Source organism: Mirounga angustirostris, unplaced genomic scaffold, assembly GCF_029215605.1.
Source record: "Mirounga angustirostris isolate CCGP_5_RB_7025 unplaced genomic scaffold, mMirAng1.0.hap1 SCAF_16, whole genome shotgun sequence".
In the NCBI taxonomy this organism is placed as follows: domain Eukaryota; kingdom Metazoa; phylum Chordata; class Mammalia; order Carnivora; family Phocidae; genus Mirounga; species Mirounga angustirostris.
Genome location: NW_026991724.1, coordinates 44,157,382 through 44,179,020, shown reverse-complemented (window position 1 = coordinate 44,179,020; position 21,639 = coordinate 44,157,382). Strand labels below are relative to the sequence as shown.

Here is a 21,639-nt window from a genome sequence, read left to right as displayed (position 1 = left end):
GGTGATTATTGTGCTTACCACAGATCCCTATGTTGTTGAATTCTATCAGACAATTAAGGAAGAAATACTACAATTCAATAAATTCTTCCAGAAAATAGAAGAAGATTTATTTCCTGACTTATTTTATAAATTAAGGTGAAATAAAGACATTTTTATGTTAAGAAAGCTGAGAGTATTTATCATCAAAAGAGACAAACCATGGGAAATGCTGAAGGAAGTTCTTCAAGCTAAAAAGAAATGATACCAAACAGAAATTCAGATCTCAAGAAGCAAGAGCAATTAAAAATGGTATATATGTGGATAAATAAAATATATTTGCAAATAATCCAATAAAGTATTTTTTCAAGATTCTTTTGATTCCTTTGTTTCTGTGGATTTTCCCCTTTTTAAATTTTTATATTGCACTTTCTCTTTCCTAATTTGAGATTTGTCTTATCTTATTAATGATAAGTTTTTCCTGTTTTCTAACACATATAATTTTTATCTTTATAAATTCCTTCCATATTTCCTTCTACTTCCTTTCAACTTATGTATTTTCATTATTTTTGTTAGAAGCATTAAAACTGTAACTCTGCCCTTAGAGTCTTACTTTAACAAAATCCCATGGGTTCCAAAATATAGTGCTATCACAGAGTACCAGAAAGTCTTTACTTTTATTTTATTTATTTATTTATTTTTTTAAAAGATTTTATTTATTTATTTGAGAGGGAGAGACTGAGAGAGAGAGCACATGAGAGGGGTTAGGGTCAGAGGGAGAAGCAGACTCCCTGCCGAGCAGGGAGCCTGATGCAGGACTCGATCCCAGGACTCCAGGATCATAACCTGAGCCGAAGGCAGTCGCTTAACCAACTGAGCCACCCAGGTGCCCCAGAAAGTCTTTACTTTTAGATTATATTTCTTCTTTGATCCAGGAGCAATTATTGAGACAGATTTTACAAATTGTTGGTAAGAGTAACTTTATTTTTCTGATTTTGTTATTAAATCCTTGCTGTATTTCATTGTGTTCAGAGGATATGGTTTATCATTTGTACTTACTTGGACTTAATTGTAGCCTAATATTTTGTTATTTTTCCTGAATGATCTATGAACACTTGAAAAGAATGTATAATTATTATTACTAGGATACAGAACTGAATATACATCAATTAGGGAGATTTGATAGAGTGTTTCGTCCTTACTAAATTTGTCCACTTGGCCTGACTTTGACTGAAAGGATTAGTTAGTGTCCTCTACTGCTTTCTTCTTCTATCTGCTTTCCTATCTGCTCACGGAAATGTGATATTTGATACATGTGTATTTATAACTATGTTATCTTCATTTTGAAATGTATACCTTAGAATTATATAGTGTCCTTCTTTGCCATGTTTAGTGGTATGATATGTCATGAATTTTGGTGTTTTTAGTTTCCATTTGTTTGTTATAATTTATCCATCCTTTCATTAAACTTTCTAAGTCACGTAAGTGTCTCAGAGTCTCCTAAATACAGAGAGTTGAGTTTTTCTTTGAGACTCAACCTAAAAGCCTTTTTCTGAGTTAAAATTCATATATATTTATTAATAGTACATATATTTATTTTTTGCTCTTAGTTTTATCTTGTAATTGTTTTGTTCATTTGTTTATATATATACGTGCATATATATCTGTGGGTCTTAAATCTTAAGTCTGGTATTATACAAATTTATTTTTTGTCTCTGTCACTACAAGTTAAGTTTCACAAGGGATGATTTGTATGTGTCCGATTTTTTTCCCCCACTGATTTATTTGTAGTTACCTAGAAGTAATATTTGTTAAATCACCTCATCAAACCAAAGTTCTGACAAGAGAAACATCAGTATTTCCCTTTTCAAAAGAATACTATTTCTGTTCTCTCCTTCTCCTGGCAGAAGTCTGAGCATATGAGAAATGAAAAATTATTTATTGAATGATTATAAGAACACTGGTTAGAAAGGAGAGGAGGAAGACCCTGAAGTTTTGAAACTAACACTTACTCACTAGTAAGTTATTGTATGATATTCAATCAGGCAACAATATCAGGATAAAGAATGCAAATATTCATAGGACTATAGAAAAAAAAGGACATTAGGAACAAAAAAATCAACTTACATGGGCCATGGTTTTTTTTTTTAGAATTCAATGTATTAGTCCTCTTCTTAGTTCCACTTTAGAAGAAACTCACAGTCCAAAGAAAATATTGCTGGATGAGAGGGGTTTAAAAAAAAGACATGAGATGATTTTGCTTCTTAGCTACCAACTTGCTAATTCAGAATGACATTTTTCTTCCCCTTGCACGTCTCCTATGCCCAATCTCCATACACACATACATGAAAGATTAGAGGGAAATTGGACAAATCCCAACCTTACTCAAAACAAGAAGGGAAGCCAGGTATAGTAGAATGGAGTCAAGAAAGACTGGGCCCAGGTCCCAGAACGACTGGGACCAGTGTCCCAACCCTATGATAAAATGAACACAACCAACCTGTTCAGACCTATCCGGACAAGATCTTCAGTGAATTAAGAGGAAAAAGAAAAGGAAATGGACATTACAAAAAGATTAGAGAAATAGAAAACAACCCAAAAGCCCTAATGCATGACTCACAGGAATTTTAAAAATAGAGACTGATGGAACACAGAAGAAAAAGAAGAAATAAACAAAACAAAAATTTCCAAGCCAGAGGCGCCTGGGTGGCACAGTCAGTTAAGCGATGGACTCTTGATTTCAGCTCAGGTCACGAGATCCAGCCTGTGTCAGGCTCTGCACTGAGCCTGTAGCCTGCTTAAGATTCTCTCTCTCTCCCTCTGTCCCCCCACCTCCGCACGCACATGGACATGCACTCTCTCTCTATTAAAAAAAAATTCCAAACCGAAATAAATACTTGAGACTTTAATTCGAAGTACTGGTCAGAAAGCACACCTGGAAGCATCCTGGAAAATCTTCTGAAATTTATTCCTGAATACATACAAAAGACCTAAATATCCTGTAATAAAGAATTACAAAACAATGTGTATTGTGGTCTAATCTTTCAGGGAAAACACACATATACATAAGCATATATGTATGCATATAAGGAGGGTGAAAGCACTTGTAATAAAATGTTCAAAGATGGGGTGCCTGGGTGGCTCAGGCGGTTATTCATCTCACTCTTGGTTTCGGCTCAGGTCATGATCTCAGTGGGATCAAACCCCGTGTGCGGTGGCTTGTCCCTCTCCGTTCCTCTCCCTGCTCACATGCTCCCTTTCTTTCTCTCTGTCAAATAAATAAATAAATAAATAAATCTTTTAAAAAATGTTTAGAGTGGTTGAAGAATTATAGGTAACTTTTACTTTAAATAAAGTAATATAACAAAAGAATTTCAAAAGTTTATATGAACATTTTGGTAAGTAGCAGCACCTAATCATCTCAGACACTGATTTTGGAAGTGCAACAGTGCCATTCTTTCCTCCTACCCTAGGTGTTTCTAAGGGGAATGGCAGAAGTAGTGAGGTAGATAAGAACTACGAGACACCAGGCCTTTCCTAAGTAATCTCTAAACCCAATGTGGAGCTGAACTCACAACCCCAAGATCAAGAATCCCATGCTAAAAAAATCTTTAACAAAAAAACAAAAACAAAAAAGAATCCCATGCTCTACTGACTGAGCCAGCCAGGTGCCCCCAACCAGGCCTTTCTTGAAGCTCAAACTTTGTGTGACCTTGTGTGTGATGTGGAGTACACATTATTTGTGACCATGGTAACTATGATTCTATGACACTTGGTGATGTGTTTGAGCTCTTCAGATAACTGTTGGGGATGACGGCTAAGTAGGCATAAGGGCAGTTTGTGGTTGGGGAGTGGTTGTTTTTGTTTTACTATATATATGTGTCTGTGTCTGGGGTAGTGGGATGATGATAAACGTGAGTTGTATTATGTCTTTTTGGCTTTGTGTTGTATGAATCTACAGTTGAATACTGGAATGTCTCCCTAACTGCCTGATTACGTGAGCCTGGGTGTAACGCTTTGCGTAATTGTGCTTTTTTTCTTTCATGCAAGTATCTGAGGCTCACACAAATAGCCACCTGCAATCATGGTCACAACCACATACAAACTCCATTCACACAAATGGCCACGCAGACAATTACACTGTCACAAAAGCACGATCCGAATCCAGTCGCTCTCACAACTAACAGCCAAATATCCTTAGTCCGGAGACAAACTCATAGTTTCCTTCAAGCACTCACAACAACCCAATCTATCCTCCTAGAGCAGCTCCTGCACTTTGGAGGCCTAACACTCCAGACACTCCTCTTGCTCCAGTTCCAGGAGTCCTTACCTTCAGCATCCTCAGGAAGGGCTCTGGTCCAAATTCTGATTTGCATTCCAGGTGAGGCCGCACGCCTAGCCTTGCACACTCCGCTGGTCGAGTAAAAAGCCCTCACCTGCCTCTGCGGCCGACCAGTCAGCCAACGTTCCTACCGGAAATAGCTTTGAACCGCTGTGTCCTCTGGGAAACGTAGTCCAAAAGGAAAGCGCCGGGGAGTTGAAAGTGGTAAATCTCCTGCCGGGTTTCGGGATGCACCTGCGCAGTTTCATCGGGCCTGGAGTGACGCTACCACCTCCCTCTTTCGAAGGCTCAGACCCGAATATTGGGTCTGAATCCGGGTCCTCGGATTCCTCTGAGGGCGGATTTCCCCAAGCCTGGCACCGTGGCTGCCCCTGCCTCTCAAGGTGGACGCGCACGTGCTGTGGTTTGAGGGAATTGTTGTCCGATGCGGAGGGATCCGGCCTTCGTCTGTAAGGTGGCTGTGGGAGATGTGTCCGAAGGTGCGAGTGGCCGAGGGTGAGTTTGATCGAGAGGGAGAGGATGTATATGCTACACCGACTGAGTGTGTCCTGAATGAGGAAATTAGTTTGTGAGACGTTTCTGAGACCGTTTGAAATAGTGGTCGTGATGTATACCCGTGTGGGGCCACGCGCAGTGATTGTGAAGTGGTGTAATATAACGTGGCTTAGGAGTGAGGAGCCATTTGAGGCCTGTGATTGATTACGCATGCTTGTAGGTGGCGTGACTATGCGGGCAGTGAGTTTGTAAAGTTTTGTGGGAGGCTGTTTGTGTTGGGTCTACGTGTGACTAGCAGGAGCGGTTGGCTGTGGTAGGTGTCCGTCGCGAGAAGGGAGGAGGCTGGTCTCCCTGATGGACCCTGGTGGATGAAACAGACACCTGGGCCAGGCAGAGCTGATCCTGAGCCTTACCTGTATGCGTGCAAGAGGCGTGAAGCGACCTTGTGGGGTCTAAGCGTGTGCGAGAAACCAGAATTGACTGAGAGGGGTGGAAACTAGTACAGATGATCTGCCAGAAGATGCAAATCTAAAGATTTTTAACCTTGCTGAAAGTACAGAAACCCTATCTCAAAGTGTCGTATGAAGAAATTTATCTGTGAGAACAAGTGGTTGTGTTTCTGGGTCTGATTCTTGGTCACGTGTATGAGTTGGTTTGCATTTGATATTGTCCAAGGTGTTGAGTGAAATATACAAAGTATCGGAAAGTGGTTTGTGACTGTACCCAAGTCTCTGAATGAATTGTATGACAGTGCAAAAGCAGGTGATTAAACATTGTGACGTTGAGGTTGATATATGTGAGTTTTAATTGAGTATGATTGGGAGATCTTGTGAGAGATCTAATAAATTTGTTGAAGGCCTTGATAGACTAAAGACTGCTCTCTCCCAGAGCGGAAAGGAACCCTGCCAGCAGGCAGCTTTTGGACTCAAACGGCAGCTGGGTGTCCAACCTGCTGACCTGACCTATAGATTTCAGACTTAACAGGCTTCTACAATCTTATGAGCCAATTCCTTAAAATCTCTTTCTTAACTCAGTACACACACACAGACACACACATACATCCTGTTGTTTCTGTTTCTCTGGAGAACTCTAATACACTATTATAAGGACATGTATTGTCTAATTTAATCCTCATGAGAACCCTGTGAGGGAGGCATTACCATTCTCAGTAAACTGCTTAGGCAAGTGAGGCATCAAGGGCTGAAATAAGTTGTGAAATGTCACAGAGTTCCTGAGAGATGAAACTAGAACTTGAGTTCCAAAGTCCTCAATCTTTAACTACCAGATTCTACTATTTTCCAACTCTATACCTTCTGCTGTATTTCACTAAGCCATTCCTGATGAGTATCTCTCTTTGACAATTAAATTGAGGCCAAAATCATAGTGATTATAGTGTGGTCTACCATATCTTATTTAACACATTGTTTATTCTGAAACCTTTTTTTTTTTTACTAATTACTGTCAAGAATTCTTTTTTAAATTATTCATTTGAGAGAGAGAGAGCACACACACGAGTGGGGGGGGGAAGGGGGGAGAGAGAGACGCAGACTCCCTGCAGAGTGGAGAGTCCAACTCAAAGCTCAATCCCAGGACACTGGGATAATGACCTGAGCCAAAGGCAGACACCCAACCAACTGAGCCACCCAGGTGCCCCTATTATCAGGAATTCTTCAGTGAACATCTTTGTAATACTTGTTTATTTTTAATTCTTCCTAAGTATCCAGAAGTGGGATTTCTATATAAGACATTAGACATGCCTACAGTGTACCAGAAGTTGTGCCTATGTATTAGGATGAAACACAGATGAATAAGATACAATTGCTACCTTTATGCTGTTCATAATCCAACAGGGGAAATAAAAGTAGGTCAAAGGTAGAACATAACAAAGACCTCTGGAGAAGTGCAATGATAAACCATAGGAGTTGACAAGAAAGAATCCTAACTATAGCAGCATGTCCAAATTATTGTGAATTCACAGGAACTCTTGAATGTGAATTTTCCCTAGTCACGTTTATGCCCTACAGTTTTGACTCCCTTGATGTTGGGTCCAAAGGGAAACTAGTGGAGCAAGGTGATTCTCTGACTGGTTGCAGGGCATTATGGCTAATATTTCAGAAGTGAAATAAATTCTTCCATCAAAAGACATAAAACAACTAGACCAGGGTTTGAGCCTCTTAGCTCTTCTCTAGGCAGAAACCCCTAGGTATGCTTGGAAACAAACTGTTAGAAGGGACATAAGACAAATCATTCATAGCCAACTATATTTAGAATATGCTGAGCTATAGGGCGCCTGGGTGGCTCAGTTGGTTAGGCGACTGCCTTCCGCTCCGGTCATGATCCTGGAGTCCCGGGATCGAGTCCCGGGATCGAGTCCCGGGATCGAGTCCCGCATCGGGCTCCCTGCTCAGCAGGGAGTCTGCTTCTCCCTCTGACCCTCCCCGCCTCATGCTCTCTCTCTATCTCATTCTCTGTCTCAAATAAATAAATAAAATCTTAAAAAAAAAAAATTAAAAAAAAGAATATGCTGAGCTATAAATCTAACCTAAGGACCCATAACAGACTTTTTTTCACCTATTTTTTAAGAAGTTCCCTTTAATAAAATTTCTTAAAAAATAATCTAAAATCAAGACATTCTTGATTCCTCTAAAGAAAATAGGAAGTAAATTTAAATTTATATAAGTTATGGAAGTATACTTAAACCAAAAATCAGTATCACAGACTAGAAATCAATAATGTTAACATTTAGAGGTATAAATCCAGATATTTTTCTTTTTTTTAAAGATTTTGTTTATTAAATGACAGAGAGAGACACAGCAAGCGAGGGAACACAAGCAGGGGGAGTGGGAGAGGGAGAAGCAGGCTTCTGCGGAGCAGAGAGCCCAATGCGGGGCTCGATCCCAGGACCCTGAGATCATGACCTGAGCCGAAGGCAGACGCCTAACAACTGAGCCACCCAGGTGCCCCCAGATATTTTTCTTTCTATTGCTGATGTATGACATTCTATCCGTAATGATATATATGACCTTTTGGTAAATGGAATAGTTGTACATGTTGTGTAGTAACCTGCTTAAGCCACTGTCAGTATATCTTGAATTTTTCTCTATTTTTTGGTTATTCCTCAATTTAATTTTTAATAATCACGTAATATCTTATTGTGAGGAACTTCTGAAATTTATTATATTTGTATATTCTTGCTGGACTCAGAAAGCTGAACCATGCCAGAGAAATTCCTTCTATATGCTGCCTAGCTCCCACATCTGGCCCACCTTCCCCTTTCTTCCAGGGTCATATGGGGCTAGGGTTTGTGGAGTTGGAATGTTTTTGTCATTGGCAGTACTATCACTTCCAAAGACGTCCATCAAGTTCTCCCAGGGGAGGAGTGAGTGCCTGAACCCTGTTCAGAAGGATGTAACTACAAGGATGGGATGTTGGAGCCTGATTTTGCCCATTAAGAATATTTTCGCTCCACTACATCAAAAAAAAATTTTTTTTTGCTCATTATTTATGATCTGCCTACTGGAAGTATCCTCCTTCAGTATGACTCTCTGGAGAGCCTTTGAAGAACTGATTTGGGAGCGCCTGGGTGGCTCAGTCTTTAAGCGTCTGCCTTCGGCTCAGGTCAGGATCTCAGGGTCCTGGGATCGAGCCTGCTTCTCCCTCTCCCACTCCCTCTGCTTGTGTTCCCTCTCTTGCTGTGTCTCTCTCTGTCAAATAAATTAATTAAATATTTTTAAAAAAAAGAATAACTGATTTGGCATTTGTATAACTGGAAACAACTGCATTTTGTTTTTACTGAGGCTTCATTTTCTTGAGATCTAAGGTGATTTCATCTTCCTCTGGCCCTTTTTCCCTGATTGGCAGCACCGCAGCAGACCCAAGTCCCATTTCATTTCCTATATATAGGAGTTTATATCTCTCAGCCAGGTGTGATTTCCTTATCAGAGGAACGGAGACAGCCCTGAATGGTAGAGAAACCAATGAGTAAACAGGCTCCAGGAAAAGGGAAGCCATTACAGTTAAAAGCTCAGCTGATATGAAAAGCTAGAACTTTAAGATGTTTGAGCAGCTTTCTTTAGCCTGAATTCTCAAAGATACATCACCATCATCCCCATTCTGTGTCTGTAGCTATTTCTATAATTATTTTGTGAATGTAAAAGAAATAAATACAGAGCATTAAAATTCAGAAAACAGGGAATCCTAAAATAACAATAGTCTACTATGAACATTTATTGTAAATCCCTTTACCCTCCCTGTATATGTAGACTTTCCTTTCAAAAATAGAATTGGCTACACATGGCTATTGTGAAACCTACCTTTCTTACCTAACACTAGTGAACATTTTTCCATGCCAACAAGTAAAGGTCTAGAGCATCTCTTGTAATGTAAAAAACTTCCATTTTTTAAAAGATGGAAGTGTATCTTCAGAGTAAATTCCTAATATTGAATGTCTGGTAAATATATACTTGAATAGCAATGGTTTGAACTGTGCAGGTCTACATATAGGCAGTAACTATTGTTATTGGTAAGGATTCCACTCAACAGTAGGCTATTAGTAGTTAAGTTTTGGGGGGAGTCAAAAGTTATACATGATTTTCAGCTGCACAGAGGATAAGCATCCATAACCCCTGTGTTGTTCAGGGTCAAATGTAGATATTTGTGGGGTTTTTTTTAATGTGGATAGTTTTTAAACATACTGTTATATGCCCCACTATAAGGCTTGTACCAGCAATATATAATACTGCCTAATCCCCTCTGTATTAGTTTTCTGTGGCTGCTGTAACAAATCATCACAAACAATTATTTTCTCTCATAGTTCTGGGTCCAGAAGTCCAAAATCAAGAAGTCATCAGAGCCAGACTCCCTCTAAAGACTCCAGGGAAGAACCTGTTCTTTGCTTCTTCCACGTTCTAGTGGCTGTAGGTTTTCCTTGACCTGTGGCCCCATCACTCCAATTTCTGCCTCCATGGTCACATTGCCTCCTCTTCCTCTGTCAAATCTTTCTCTGCCTCACCCCTACAAAGACACTTGTCATTGGATTTAGGGTCCACCGAGACAATCCAAGATAAACTCTTCATCTCAAGATCCTTAATTTAATTATATCTAATTGAATTAATTTCCAAATTAACATTCCTAAGTTAGGACCTAGACATATCTTTTTTGGAAGTCACCATGAAGCCCATTATACCCTATCTTAATAACAATATGTTGTTATATTTAAAATTTTTGCCATTCTGACAGGTGGGAAATGGTGCCAGTATCATTTTAATTTCCATTTCTCTTTTCATACATTTAAGTGCTTTTACATATTTTTTGTGAATTGTTTGTTCCTTTTAGCCATTTTTTCTGTCAAATTTGTTGGTATTTCCCTCAATTTTTTTTTTTTAAGATTTTATTTATTTATTTGACAGAGAGAGACATAGCGAGAGAGGGAACACAAGCAGGGGGAGTGGGAGAGGGAGAAGCAGGCTTCCCGCTGAGCAGGGAGCCCGATGTGGGGCTCGATCCCAGGACCCTGGGATCCTGACCTGAGCCGAAGGCAGACGCTTAATGACTGAGCCACCCAGGCACCCCGGTATTTCCCTCAATTTTAAGAGTTTTTTTAAATTGGGGTATAATTGACATATAACTTAGTTTCAGATGTACAACATAATGATTCAATATTTGTATATATTGTTAAATGAAGTGGTTTTTTTTAATATTAGGAATTCTTACAGACTGAATTATGTCCCTACTCCCAGTTCATAATGTTGAGGCCCTAACCCCTTGCACCATACCTTAGAATGTGACTTTATTTGGAGATAGGGCCTTTAAAGAGTTAAGTTAAAGTGAGGCTGTTAGGGTGGACCCTAATCTAATCTAACGAGTGTCCTTAGAGGAAGAGGAGATTAGGGTATACAGAGAGACATGTGTAATGCATACATACAGAGAAAAAAACCACATGAGGACACAGCGAGAAGGCAGTCATCTTCAGGCCAAGCAGAAGCGACCTCAGGAGGAAGTAAACCTCCCAACACCTTCATCTTGGACTTCAGCTTCCAGAACTATGAGAAAATTAATTTTTGTTGTTTAAACCATCCAATTGGTGGTATTTTGTTATGATAGCCCTAGCAAACTAATACAGGAATATTAGCTCTTTATTTGGAATATTATCCCAATTTATAAGTGGTCTTTTGATTTTATGTTTTTTTCTAATGTAGTCAGATCTTTGTAGTCAGATCTTTGAATATTTTCTCTTATTGCATCTGTTTTCTGAATCATAGTAAGAAAGTTCTTTCTTACATCGAGGTTAAAGAGGGATTCACTGATGCTTTCTTCTAAGACCTATATGGTTTCATTTCTAATGTTTACATTCCTAATCTATTTGGAGTTTATTCTTGTGGTATGATAATGTAAGGATATAATTCTATTTTTTTCCAAATGGCAAACCAGGAAACTTGTCCCAGCTATGTGCTTATATTTTAATTTTTTATTTTGAGATCATTGTAGATTTACATGCAGTTGTAAGAAATAATAGATCCCACATAACCTTCACCCAGCTTCCCTCAATGGTTATTTCTTGTAAAATAATAGTACAATATCATGACCAAGATATTGATATTGATACAGTCCACAGAACTTATATCTTTTGTCGTTTTACATGCACCCATTTGTGTATCTATGTGTATATTTAGTTCTATGCATTTTTATCATTTGTGCAGAGTCCTGTGACAACCACTACCATCATGATTCAGAACAGTTCTATCCCAAGGATCACTTTTGCTACCCTTTTATAGTCACAGCCACCTCCTCTCCACCCAATTCCTGGCATCCTCTAAGCTACTCTCCATCTCTATAGTTTTGCATTTTAAGAATGATACATAAATGGATTCATACAGTTTATAACTTTTATGAGATTGGTTTTCAGTTAGCATTATTCCCTTGAGGTCCACCCAAATTGTGAGTTTCAATGGTTCATTACTTTTTTTTTTTTAAGATTTTATTTATTTATTTGAGAGAGAATGAGAGAGAGAGAGAGCATGAGAGGGGGGAGGGTCAGAGGGAGAAGCAGACTCCCTGCTGAGCAGGGAGCCCGATGCGGGACTCGATCCCGGGACTCCAGGATCATGACCTGAGCCGAAGGCAATCGCTTAACCAACTGAGCCACCCAGGCGCCCTGGTTCATTACTTTTTATTGCCAGTGTTTTTCCATGGTAAAGATAAACCCTAGTTTGTTTAACCATTTACCTGTTAAAAGACATTTGGGTTATTTCCAGTTTGGGGTTATTACAAATCTACTATGAACATTCACGTATAGGTGTTTGTGTAAACCTATGTTTTCATTTCTCTGGGAAAAATGGCGAAGATCGCAGTTGGCTGGGTCGTATGGTAAGCTATGCACTTCTTTTATTGTGAAACTTCACTTATTTCAATTTTGTTCATTCCCAGCTCTGTGGATACCCTTATCCTTAGGAATTTATGTTGGCAGCATCACTGGTCATAAGGGGAATGCAAATTAAATATAAATGTACTACTACACACCCATTAGAATGGCTAAAATTCAAAAGACTGATGATAATAATGCTGATCGGGTGAGGCAACTGGAATTCTCATACATAGCACGTGGGAGCATAAAATGGAACATTCACTTTCAAACACTACTTTGCAATATTTATTAAATCTAAACATTTACTTTCTAATCTAGCAATTCTGTTTTGGGGTACATAATACAAACAACTGATTTCATATGCATGCCAGAGACTGACACAAGAGTGTTCATAGTAGCTTTACTCATAATAGCCAAAAACTGGAAACTCAAATACTCCATCAACAAGGGAATGGATAAATAAATTATGGCACATTCAGACAATATAATACTATGTTAAGTTACAAGCTACTGCTGCATACAGCATGGGTGGCTGTTACGGATACAATGTTGGCTAAAAGAGGCCAGACGCAAAAGTACATACTGTATGATTGCAGTTCTGTAAAATTCAATTATTGTGATAGAGGTCAAAATAATGGTTAACTTAGAGGTATACTGATTGGGAAGAGACATGAGGGAGGCTTCTGGGATGTTGGAGTTTATCAAATGGTGGTTGTAAGGGTTTATAAAAGAAATCATTAAGCTATGATTTTTTTTAAAGATTTTATTTATTTATTTGACAGAGAGAGACATAGCGAGAGAGGGAACACAAGCAGGGGGAGTAGGAAAGGGAGAAGCAGGCTTCCCCGCGGAGCAGGGAGCCCCATGTGGGGCTCGATCCCAGGGTCCTGGGATCACGACCTGAGCCGAAGGCAGACGCTTAACGACTGAGCCACCCACACACCCCATTAAGCTATGATTTTAAGATCTGTGTTCTACTTTGTACAGAAGTCTTATTTAAAATGAAGGAAAAGAAATTATATATGCTCAGTAAATGGCAGGTCTATGATATGAATCCACATTTCTCTAACTACAAAATCAGTTCTCTTTGATTCTGTTTTTTTGTCCCAGACACCCAGATTTTATTACATTAAATGAAACCTCAGCATAGGTAATTAATTTAAGCAAACAAACACAACTTCCACTAAAGGTAGATTTAAAGGATTGATAATATCCTATATTAGTAGAATAGACACTCTTTATGGTATGTTGGTGAAAATTTAAGCAGGGCAGTTGATGAAGGTATGTAAGTCGATTTTAACTTTGAAAGCTTCATTCTCAACAATGTTTAAGACTTTAAGATATACATGTTCACAAAAAGGAGTGTGCAGTGAAATGCTGTATGGGGAAAAGCTAGAAAGAAGTTAAATATCCTTCAATAGGGAAATGTCTTAGTCAAAACATTTGTGGCAGTTTGTAATTTGATGACATGAAAAGCTGTTCACTATATTTTGTTAGATGAAGAAGGTAGATTACAAAACAGTATTGTGGTGTGATTCTGTTTTGAATGAATAAATCCTATATGCCTATATCTATGTGTTAATTCACAGAGAAACAGATGAAATGATTTGGAATAAAATGTTCAAAGAAGCTGTTTCTACATGAGCTTTATTTTAAGCTTTTCTGTATTTTCTAAATTTCTGAATGAAGAATGTACTAATTTTACAGTCAGAAAAAACAATGAAGCTAATCCCTCCCTCTTTGAAAGCAGAAGAAATAATAGGAGATATGTGTATGAAACATGGAGTAGAGTTCTGTAGTGGTATGAATTCTGGCTATAAGTGGTCTGAAGTTTCTTCATAGACATGAAGCCTTTCAGATTCTACTACCTTAAAGGTCTTAATTTTGAAACTTAAGATTTTTTTTTTATAAAGATTTTTATTTATTTTTTGACAGAGAGGGGCACAGCGAGAGAGGGAACACAAGCAGGGGAAGTGGGAGAGGGAGAAGCAGGCTTCCCGCCAAGCGGAGAGCCCGATGCGGGGCTCGATCCCAGGACCCTGGGATCACGACCTGAGCCGAAGGCAGACGCTTAACGACTGAGCCACCCAGGCGCCCCAACTTAAGATTTTTTTTTAATTTAAATTCAGTTAGCCAAGGTATAGTACAAAACCTAGGATTTTAATACACAATGGATACCTCTTGCTGGTTGCCCCTCAGTTACCTCGGCTCAGATCTCTTATTGCCAGTCTCTCCACCAGCCATTGCTCCAACAAGGAAATCACATCTGCCTTGGAAATTAATTAATACTAAACCCTGCATGTAGGAGAAGAAATGGGACTTAGGCCTGATGTGGCTATGCAGAAATTCAGACCGTTCCTTTGATGATTAGGCAGAAAAGGAAGTTAAAGTAATCTGAAGGATCGGGATGATGACACTTTAGAAAACACAGCAGAGATGTCCATTTCTACCTCCAGGAATCTTAAATCAGTCCTTCAGAAAATTAGCTAAGTACCCTAACAAGTCACAATGAAGGAAGTAAGATGGCTCCACAATGTAGATTTTGAATTGGAAAGGGGGAAAAAGATATTGTAATCATGGAGACTCAGTTGATTAGTTAAATAAATGTATATAGAACCTGTATCACACCCTTGAACAAATTCCTCTAAGTGGGTTGAGTCATCTATATTCCACTCAGCAGAAGTCAATATCACATTCCTAAGTCTACATACCCATGAAATGACAGGAACCATGTCCTGCTAAGGTTCTGGAAGGGAATGTAAAGTTGGTGAAGACATGGGAGCTGGACAGTAAGAAGGAGTTGCTCAGCAAAGTTAATAGTTAAATACATTATAAAATATCCATGTAAAAGAATACCAAGATAAACAAATGCAAAGCTGTAGGAAGTAATTAAGGATATAGAAAAATTTCAAGATATAATACCAGTAGAGAAATCACTTTACAAAACAGGTTAACCAATACAATTATATCAATATGGAGTGATAGATTTTTAAAAAGTCTAGAAAGTTAAACACCTGTTTCAGTTATCTATTGTTATGTAACCATCCCCAAAGTTTGTGGCTTAAAACAAAAAACATTCATTAGCTCATTATTCTGGGGTTGGCAAATTTGGCTTGGCTTGGCTGAGCGGTTCTACTAATCCACTCATCTGATAGCAGCCAGTGGCTTGGTGGGGGCTGGATGGTCTAATATGGTCTCAATGAAATATCTGGCAGCTATTGCTGAATGTCAGCTGGGTTTCTGTCTCCAGGTGATCTTTTGTCTTTAAGCAAGCTAGTCATAACCTTCAGTTTGAAGTGGTCTCAGGGCAGGAAGAGGAAAAGGGCAAAAGCTGCAAGACCTCCTAAGGCTTTGTCTCGAAAGTCTTACAACATCACTTCCACCACATGCTATTAGTCAAAGTACATCACAAGGCCCTGCCTAATAGTAACCTAACCATTTCACAGAAGAACTTTTCTGAAAAACAAAAACAAAGAGAACAAGGGCAACAAAACCCCCAACCTTGAGCTTGGTTTCCTATATGCCCAGTAATGTTTTCTTTTATCTGCGCTCTTCACTCAGAGAAGAGCACTGCAGGGGAAGGGGAGGGAATCATCAGACACCAGACCTTTCTTGGAGCACAGGCTAGTGAAATCGGAAGAAGTTCTTCAACACCACACAGCCTCTTGCCATCTATCACACACAGACGGAAATAAAAGCGAGATGGGGAGTACTGCTAATCCTTTTTAGTATCAAAGGAAAAAGCCAGGGTCACTGACATCCAAGGCTGAGACTTTCTCTAAGTTCACAGCAAGTTTCCTGGGGAGACAGCTTTGGGAATGATGTGGTTCTGAAACATGGAACTTGACCTCAGCTCCCAAGGGAGATCCTCTGAGGAAGGAATCCTACTCCTAGGACTCTTCCAAATGTCTTCCTGGGACTCTTCCAATTCTAAAATTCATTCCAAAAACAGGTGTGTGCTTTTTTGCTTGTATGTAACCTTTATACTACCACTCAAATATCTGACTCCCTTTTGGTGACCTTTTCTCTGCAGCTGGGGTCCATGGCTCTAAAGCAGGAGAAAAAAGGAAGTTGCAGGGAACCCAGGCATATACAAATCCTAAGAAAGGACAGAACCTAAAATTGGCCCCTAGATGGGCAACATCATCTTCACTGATACCCCCCACTGTGTTAAGCACGAAGCTAGGCACTGGAGGTGGGGGTGCCCTGACAAGGCAGCTCAGGCCATGCTTCGGTGCAGCGCGACTTGAGTTAACATAGGCATTGCAGTCTTCACAAGCACAGATATACTCTCAGAGAAGTCTTCAACAGACCCCTCAGTCCCGACGTTAAACCCAGAACTGAAGACATGAAGCTCTATCTCATTACACAACCAAACTCGTACCGGTCAGAGAATTAAAAGCCTCTTCCATCACACTAGGTAACAACTAGGCACTATCTTATGATGGGCAGTCTCAAACCCCACAGTGTCACATGCCTCACATCCCAGCCGACTGGTCAGCCACAATGTCCTGCATCCGATTCGGGACACACACGCAAATCACACACCTGTCACAGCCACATTACCGCACATACTCGCACTCGGCTTCGTCACGACCACAAACGCGCATACACAGGCTTGAGCCCCGGGCTCCACACACCCTGTCAGCACTGTGGGAGCGATGGGCTTCCTCACCGTGCGCGACGGTTGCCACTCGGAACGCGACGACTTTCAGGGTTTCGGGCGATAACCAGAGAGAACCCAGGAATCAAAGTTCTTTTCCAAAAGCTGCACAGGGGCTGTGGGAAATGTAGTTCAAGGGCGGAAAAGCCCGTATGTCGAGAAGGCGCGCGTGCGCGCGCGCGCGGAGCCCACGGCCTGAAACACCGAGCCGCGGAGACACTTGGGAGGTACAGCCCGCGCGGGAGTACGCAGGCGCAGACGGCTGGCCAGTGGTCGAAGGTGAGGCTGGTGGGTCTTAGGGAGGCGGAGGAGGCGGGTGATGGCGGGACCCGTGGGGAACGCCGAGGAGGGAGGCGGGAACCTGGGCTGGGAAAAGCGAGGAAGGAAGAGGGAACCTGGGCCAAGAAGGCCGGGGAGGAAGGCGAGAGTCTGGGCCCTACAGAGAGCGAGGAGGGAAGCAAGAACCTAAGTAAAAGAAGGAACCAGGATCCAGGGCCGAGGAACGCCGAGGAGGGAATAGGGAGCCCGGGCCGGGGAGCGCCGTAGAGGCAACTGGTAGTCCAGGCTGGACAGCGCTGAAAGGGGAACTGGAAGCCCGGGGCTGGTGTGAGGATGGGGAGGGCAGGAATTTTGTCTGTTTTTTTCTCCCCCGTAAGGAAACTCCAAGTCTAGGAGTGCGGCCTGGCACACACGGGCGTTCAGTTCGTGTAGCTTTTTGTGGCTGTCCTTGTATAGTTTGGGCATGTGTTACTCCGGGTGACGTTGTGGAACCGGTTGTTTGTGAAAGTGATAAGGTCTCCGTGTGTGTCTAATTTTTAAAATAGGTTACGAGTCGATTTGTGTTTGAGACTGCATGCGACTTTGGAGAAACGACAGTAAAGGGTTTGTGAGTAAAATCTTGCTACTTTGTATGGAAGTCTGTTATAGGCTCTGTGAGATTAGCATGACGTGTGTTATGGGATTGTGATTGTGTCGTGGGTGATATAATTGTGTCTTTGTCTAATTTTTAAAGTGTTTTGTGTGCACAGTCCGCGGTAATTCATGAATATTGTTTATTGTGTGACTGAGTTGGAGCGCTTGAGAAATTGGATGCATGACCAGTTAAATATGTATTTAGGTTATCTGAATATTGGCCTTTTTATACGCTTGTAAAATTTGACCCTGTGGCAATTAGACAAGTGAAATAGAGATTTTTTTTTTTTTATGGAGAAAAGGAAGTAAAATAAAAATAATTTTCAGATGGTAGGATTGTATATTGGGAAACCCCACACTGACTAATAACTTGTATGTTCAAATGAGTAGAACACCATTTGGGAAGACACACATAAAAAATTTCTCCCATAATTGCCACTCAAAGTTTCTATTTGGGTGAATCTCTTTATTTCCCTGCTGCTGGATGCATTCCTAGACAGATTCAGTAATTTCTTCAGTCATTTTGAAGACTGAATCTGTTGAACATTCAAATATAAGATTAGTCTCATCATCTAATAGCTATTTAAGTAAGAGTCTCTATAGAAATCAATACTTCGAACTTGTTTTAAAAGTAAAAACTCTCCCTCCTGCTGGAAGCCTGCCGGGGGAAAAGAGTACATGATCAGTTTCTTCTTTAATTCCTCAACCTTTATTTTGTCTCCTCCTTATCCCCTCTAGGTGGGTAGTCTCTAGCTGGAATGGATTGGGAGCTGGAAAACAGGAGACAAGTCAGAAGTCAGGGACAAGAAGAGACTAACATAATTGGTACCGTTATAATTTAGTGTAAGTCATCTCTTAACCTTCTGAGAGAACCCACTGCTGGGAACTTCCAGATACACTTCCCTTCTCATGGGTGCAGCCACTTCTCTAGCTGTCTCCTCAGTGTTTTCTCTGAGCATGCAGTAGTCCACCTGCTCTGGTGGGTCTTGTTGTCTCTCCAGTGAGTCCTCTTGGACAAGAGGATCCAAGTCAACCCAGGCAGGCTCCATCCATGGGTTGCCATCTAGAGCTCAGGTGAGAATTAGCCCTCTCAGTCACTTTGCCCTCTCAAATCCTGGAAATATGTACATTTCCCCCCAAATTCTCTCACCACTTTGGTTTCCAGTGGCATCAGCCTCTGAGGGGCCCCTTGTTTTCTTCCCCTGGAAAACTATGCCCTAAAAACGATTTTTACTCTCCTAGACATTTCCTTCTCTCAGCCTCTCCAGCCTCTTAAAGTTGGGGTTAAATTAATGATAGCAAACCTTATGTTTTTTACAAGATTTTATTTTAGAATTAGGGACACTTAGAAGCTTGTTTTGCTCACCAGCTTTGGGATGTCTGCTGAGACTGAGAGAAAAATTTCTAAGTTACCATGCTGTTAAAAACAATAACAACAATTAGAAAACTCAGAGGTTTGTTGGAAAAAACATTGACAAATCAATAGGCTTTCTATGTGTGCTTATATGTATGTATATATATATGTATCAGAAAACTATGGAAAATGGCCAGTGGCCATCAAAAATATGAGATACAAAGGATTTTGTAATCCGTGAAAAAAGAGTGTTCCTAAGGGACTCAAAAAGTCAGACTTGAATAAAAGAACAGGAAGACACAAAGTAATAAAGTGTTAAAACTCCCTAACATCGTGCAGTTCCATTAAAATTTCAGTAAAATTTTTGAACTTTCTAAAATTCTTAGGAGAATATGAACAAGCCAAAAATTCTGAAAGAAAATAATGAAGGGGGAAATAGCCCAAACCTGATACTAAAATATGTTTGAAAACTGTAGTAACTGAAGAGTCATCCAGACAATTAAATGAATAGATTAGTGAAACTAAATATAAACTCCAAATCTACTCAAATATATAAAGGAAATAAAGTACATGATGTCAGTTTTGATGAAGGGAGGAAATAATGTTATTGAACACCTAACGGTACTAAACCAGATGGTCAATAATCTTTTATAAGTTACTTTTGCATGGGAAAAACAAAGACAATTGAGAAACTATAACAAATTATTTTAAGTGAATGCAATATTTCCGGGGCGCCTGGGTTGCTCAGTTGGTTAAGGGTCTGCCTTCGGCTCAGGTCGTGATCCCAGGGTCCTGGGCTCACACATCGGGCTTCCTGCAGAGCCTGCTTCTCCCTCTCCCTCTGCCTGCTGCTCCCCCTGCTTGTGCTCTATCAAATAAATAAATAAAAATATTTTCTAAAAAAAGAATACAATATTTCCTTCCTTTTAAAAAGATCTAATAACCAATCTAGAAAATAAAAATATGATAGAGAAATGAAAGAATTATAAGAGACCATTCACATGAGAAACTAAGGATGTTTTTTAAACTTATGGAAAGAAGCTTATTTTCTGTCATAATAAAAAAAAATAGGGGCGCCTGGGTGGCTCAGTTGGTTAAGCGACTGCCTTTGGCTCAGGTCATGATCTCAGGGTCTTGGGATTGAGCCCCGCATCGGGCTTCCTGTTCAGCGGGAAGCCTGCTTCTCCCTCTCCCACTCCCCCTGCTTGTGTTCCCTCTCTCGCTGTCTCTCTCTCTGTCAAATAAATAAATAAAATCTTTAAAAAAAAAAAAGAAAAGAAAAATAAAAGCTAGAACTACAATTTCTACCTATTAGATAGGCAAGCATCTAGAAGTTTATATCTGCATTTGTCAGGGTGTAGGGTGACAGGTATTCTCATATATCATTGGTGATAGTATAAATGGTAGAGCCTCATGGAGAGCAGCTTGGAGGTAGGCTACTAAGAGAGAAAAGATGGTGCTAGAAAGAAGGGGGACTTGCCCAAAATCTAACCTGTTGCCCAAGAGCCTGTATCTCTGGATTTGGGGATAAAATAAGATCTGTCTAGCTCATTCTCCCCCCATAAATGATGTGGAATGTGCAGGTCAAGAGCCAAAGTAAGGGAAACGGAGGCAATTTCAATTGAGTCCTAAGTCACAAGAGAGCTGTAAGGCATGTATAGTGTCATGTGGCTTCATTTCATCTCAGCTTTGCCTTCATAGGAACTGCCTCTTTTCCAAAGAGGAACCCAAAGGAAGACTGGTCACCTCTTGCAGATCTCAAAACCATGGCTCAGGTGAGGTGATGATTTCTCTTTCCTTTCCAAAATCATCTTTTTTTTTTTTTAATGGATATTTGAGCATTTGTCTTTCTTGCACTAAATCCTCCTGCCTATCATCCCCTACAGAGAAGTGGTCCTCATTTCTTCCCATATTGGCCAGATAAGTCTTTTCCTTCCACAGATGCTCCTTCTAATTTTAACCAGTGTTCACACATTAAGTGGGTATATCGTTGAACATCTTTCTTCTCCCAGAGGCAGAGTTGGGACAAAAAAAGCGTTTCCTCAAATGAGAACATATTACTGCATGAACTTGTCTTGTTTAAATAAAAACAGTCAAGAGGGAGATGGAATTGATATATTGCTATTAATAAGTGGCAAGGAGTCTTGTCTTGAGGCTTTGAGAATAGAGCTATGCTGAGAATCTTACTTTTCTCCTGTCTGATCCTTCAGTTTTGCTCATAGCTGCTAACAATTCCTAAAAATCTGTGGCTTGCCAATAACACTCCCCCATTATGCTAATGGTGTTCCTATGTTTAAATTTCTTATAATGGGGAGCCTGGTGGCTCAGTCATTAAGCGTCTGCCTTCGGCTCGGGTCATGATCCCAGGGTCCTGGGATCGAGCCCCGCATCGGGCTCCCTGCTCGGCAGGAAGCCTGCTTCTTTCTCTCCCACTCCCCCTGCTTGTGTTCTTGCTCTCACTATCTCTCTCTCTGTCAAATAAATAAATCTTTAAAAGAAAAATAAAAAATAAAACTAAATAAATTTCTTATCCT

At 40.3% G+C, this 21,639-nt stretch overlaps 2 protein-coding genes across 13 annotated transcripts in view; one reads left to right on the top strand and one right to left on the bottom strand.

The window, feature by feature from the left end:
• The window catches only part of ZNF461 (zinc finger protein 461), a 117,289-nt gene that overhangs the window by 35,650 nt on the left and 60,000 nt on the right, over positions 1-21,639 (bottom strand). Inside the window, exons 1-3 of one of the 4 annotated variants that reach the window (XM_064581370.1) lie at positions 16,852-17,188; positions 4,307-4,866; positions 2,104-2,194 (exon numbers count right to left, since the gene is read on the bottom strand). In XM_064581370.1, the coding sequence (XP_064437440.1) occupies positions 2,104-2,112 (9 nt within the window). In that variant the 5' untranslated portion in view covers positions 2,113-2,194; positions 4,307-4,866; positions 16,852-17,188. Of the gene's footprint in view, positions 1-2,103; positions 2,195-4,306; positions 4,867-16,851; positions 17,189-21,639 lie in introns of those variants that run through there. The other 3 variants (XM_064581369.1, XM_064581368.1, XM_064581371.1) reach the window with 3 other exon arrangements.
• ZNF567 (zinc finger protein 567) overlaps positions 17,034-21,639 on the top strand; it is a 67,442-nt gene continuing 62,836 nt past the window's right edge. For 2 of the 9 annotated variants that reach the window (XM_045891360.3, XM_054511581.2), the window contains exons 1-3: positions 17,440-17,725; positions 18,490-18,594; positions 20,807-20,880. In XM_045891360.3, the coding sequence (XP_045747316.1) occupies positions 20,872-20,880 (9 nt within the window). In that variant the 5' untranslated portion in view covers positions 17,440-17,725; positions 18,490-18,594; positions 20,807-20,871. Of the gene's footprint in view, positions 17,119-17,266; positions 17,395-17,439; positions 17,726-18,489; positions 18,595-18,752; positions 18,826-20,806; positions 20,881-21,639 lie in introns of those variants that run through there. The other 7 variants (XM_045891356.3, XM_045891355.3, XM_064581344.1 and 4 more) reach the window with 7 other exon arrangements.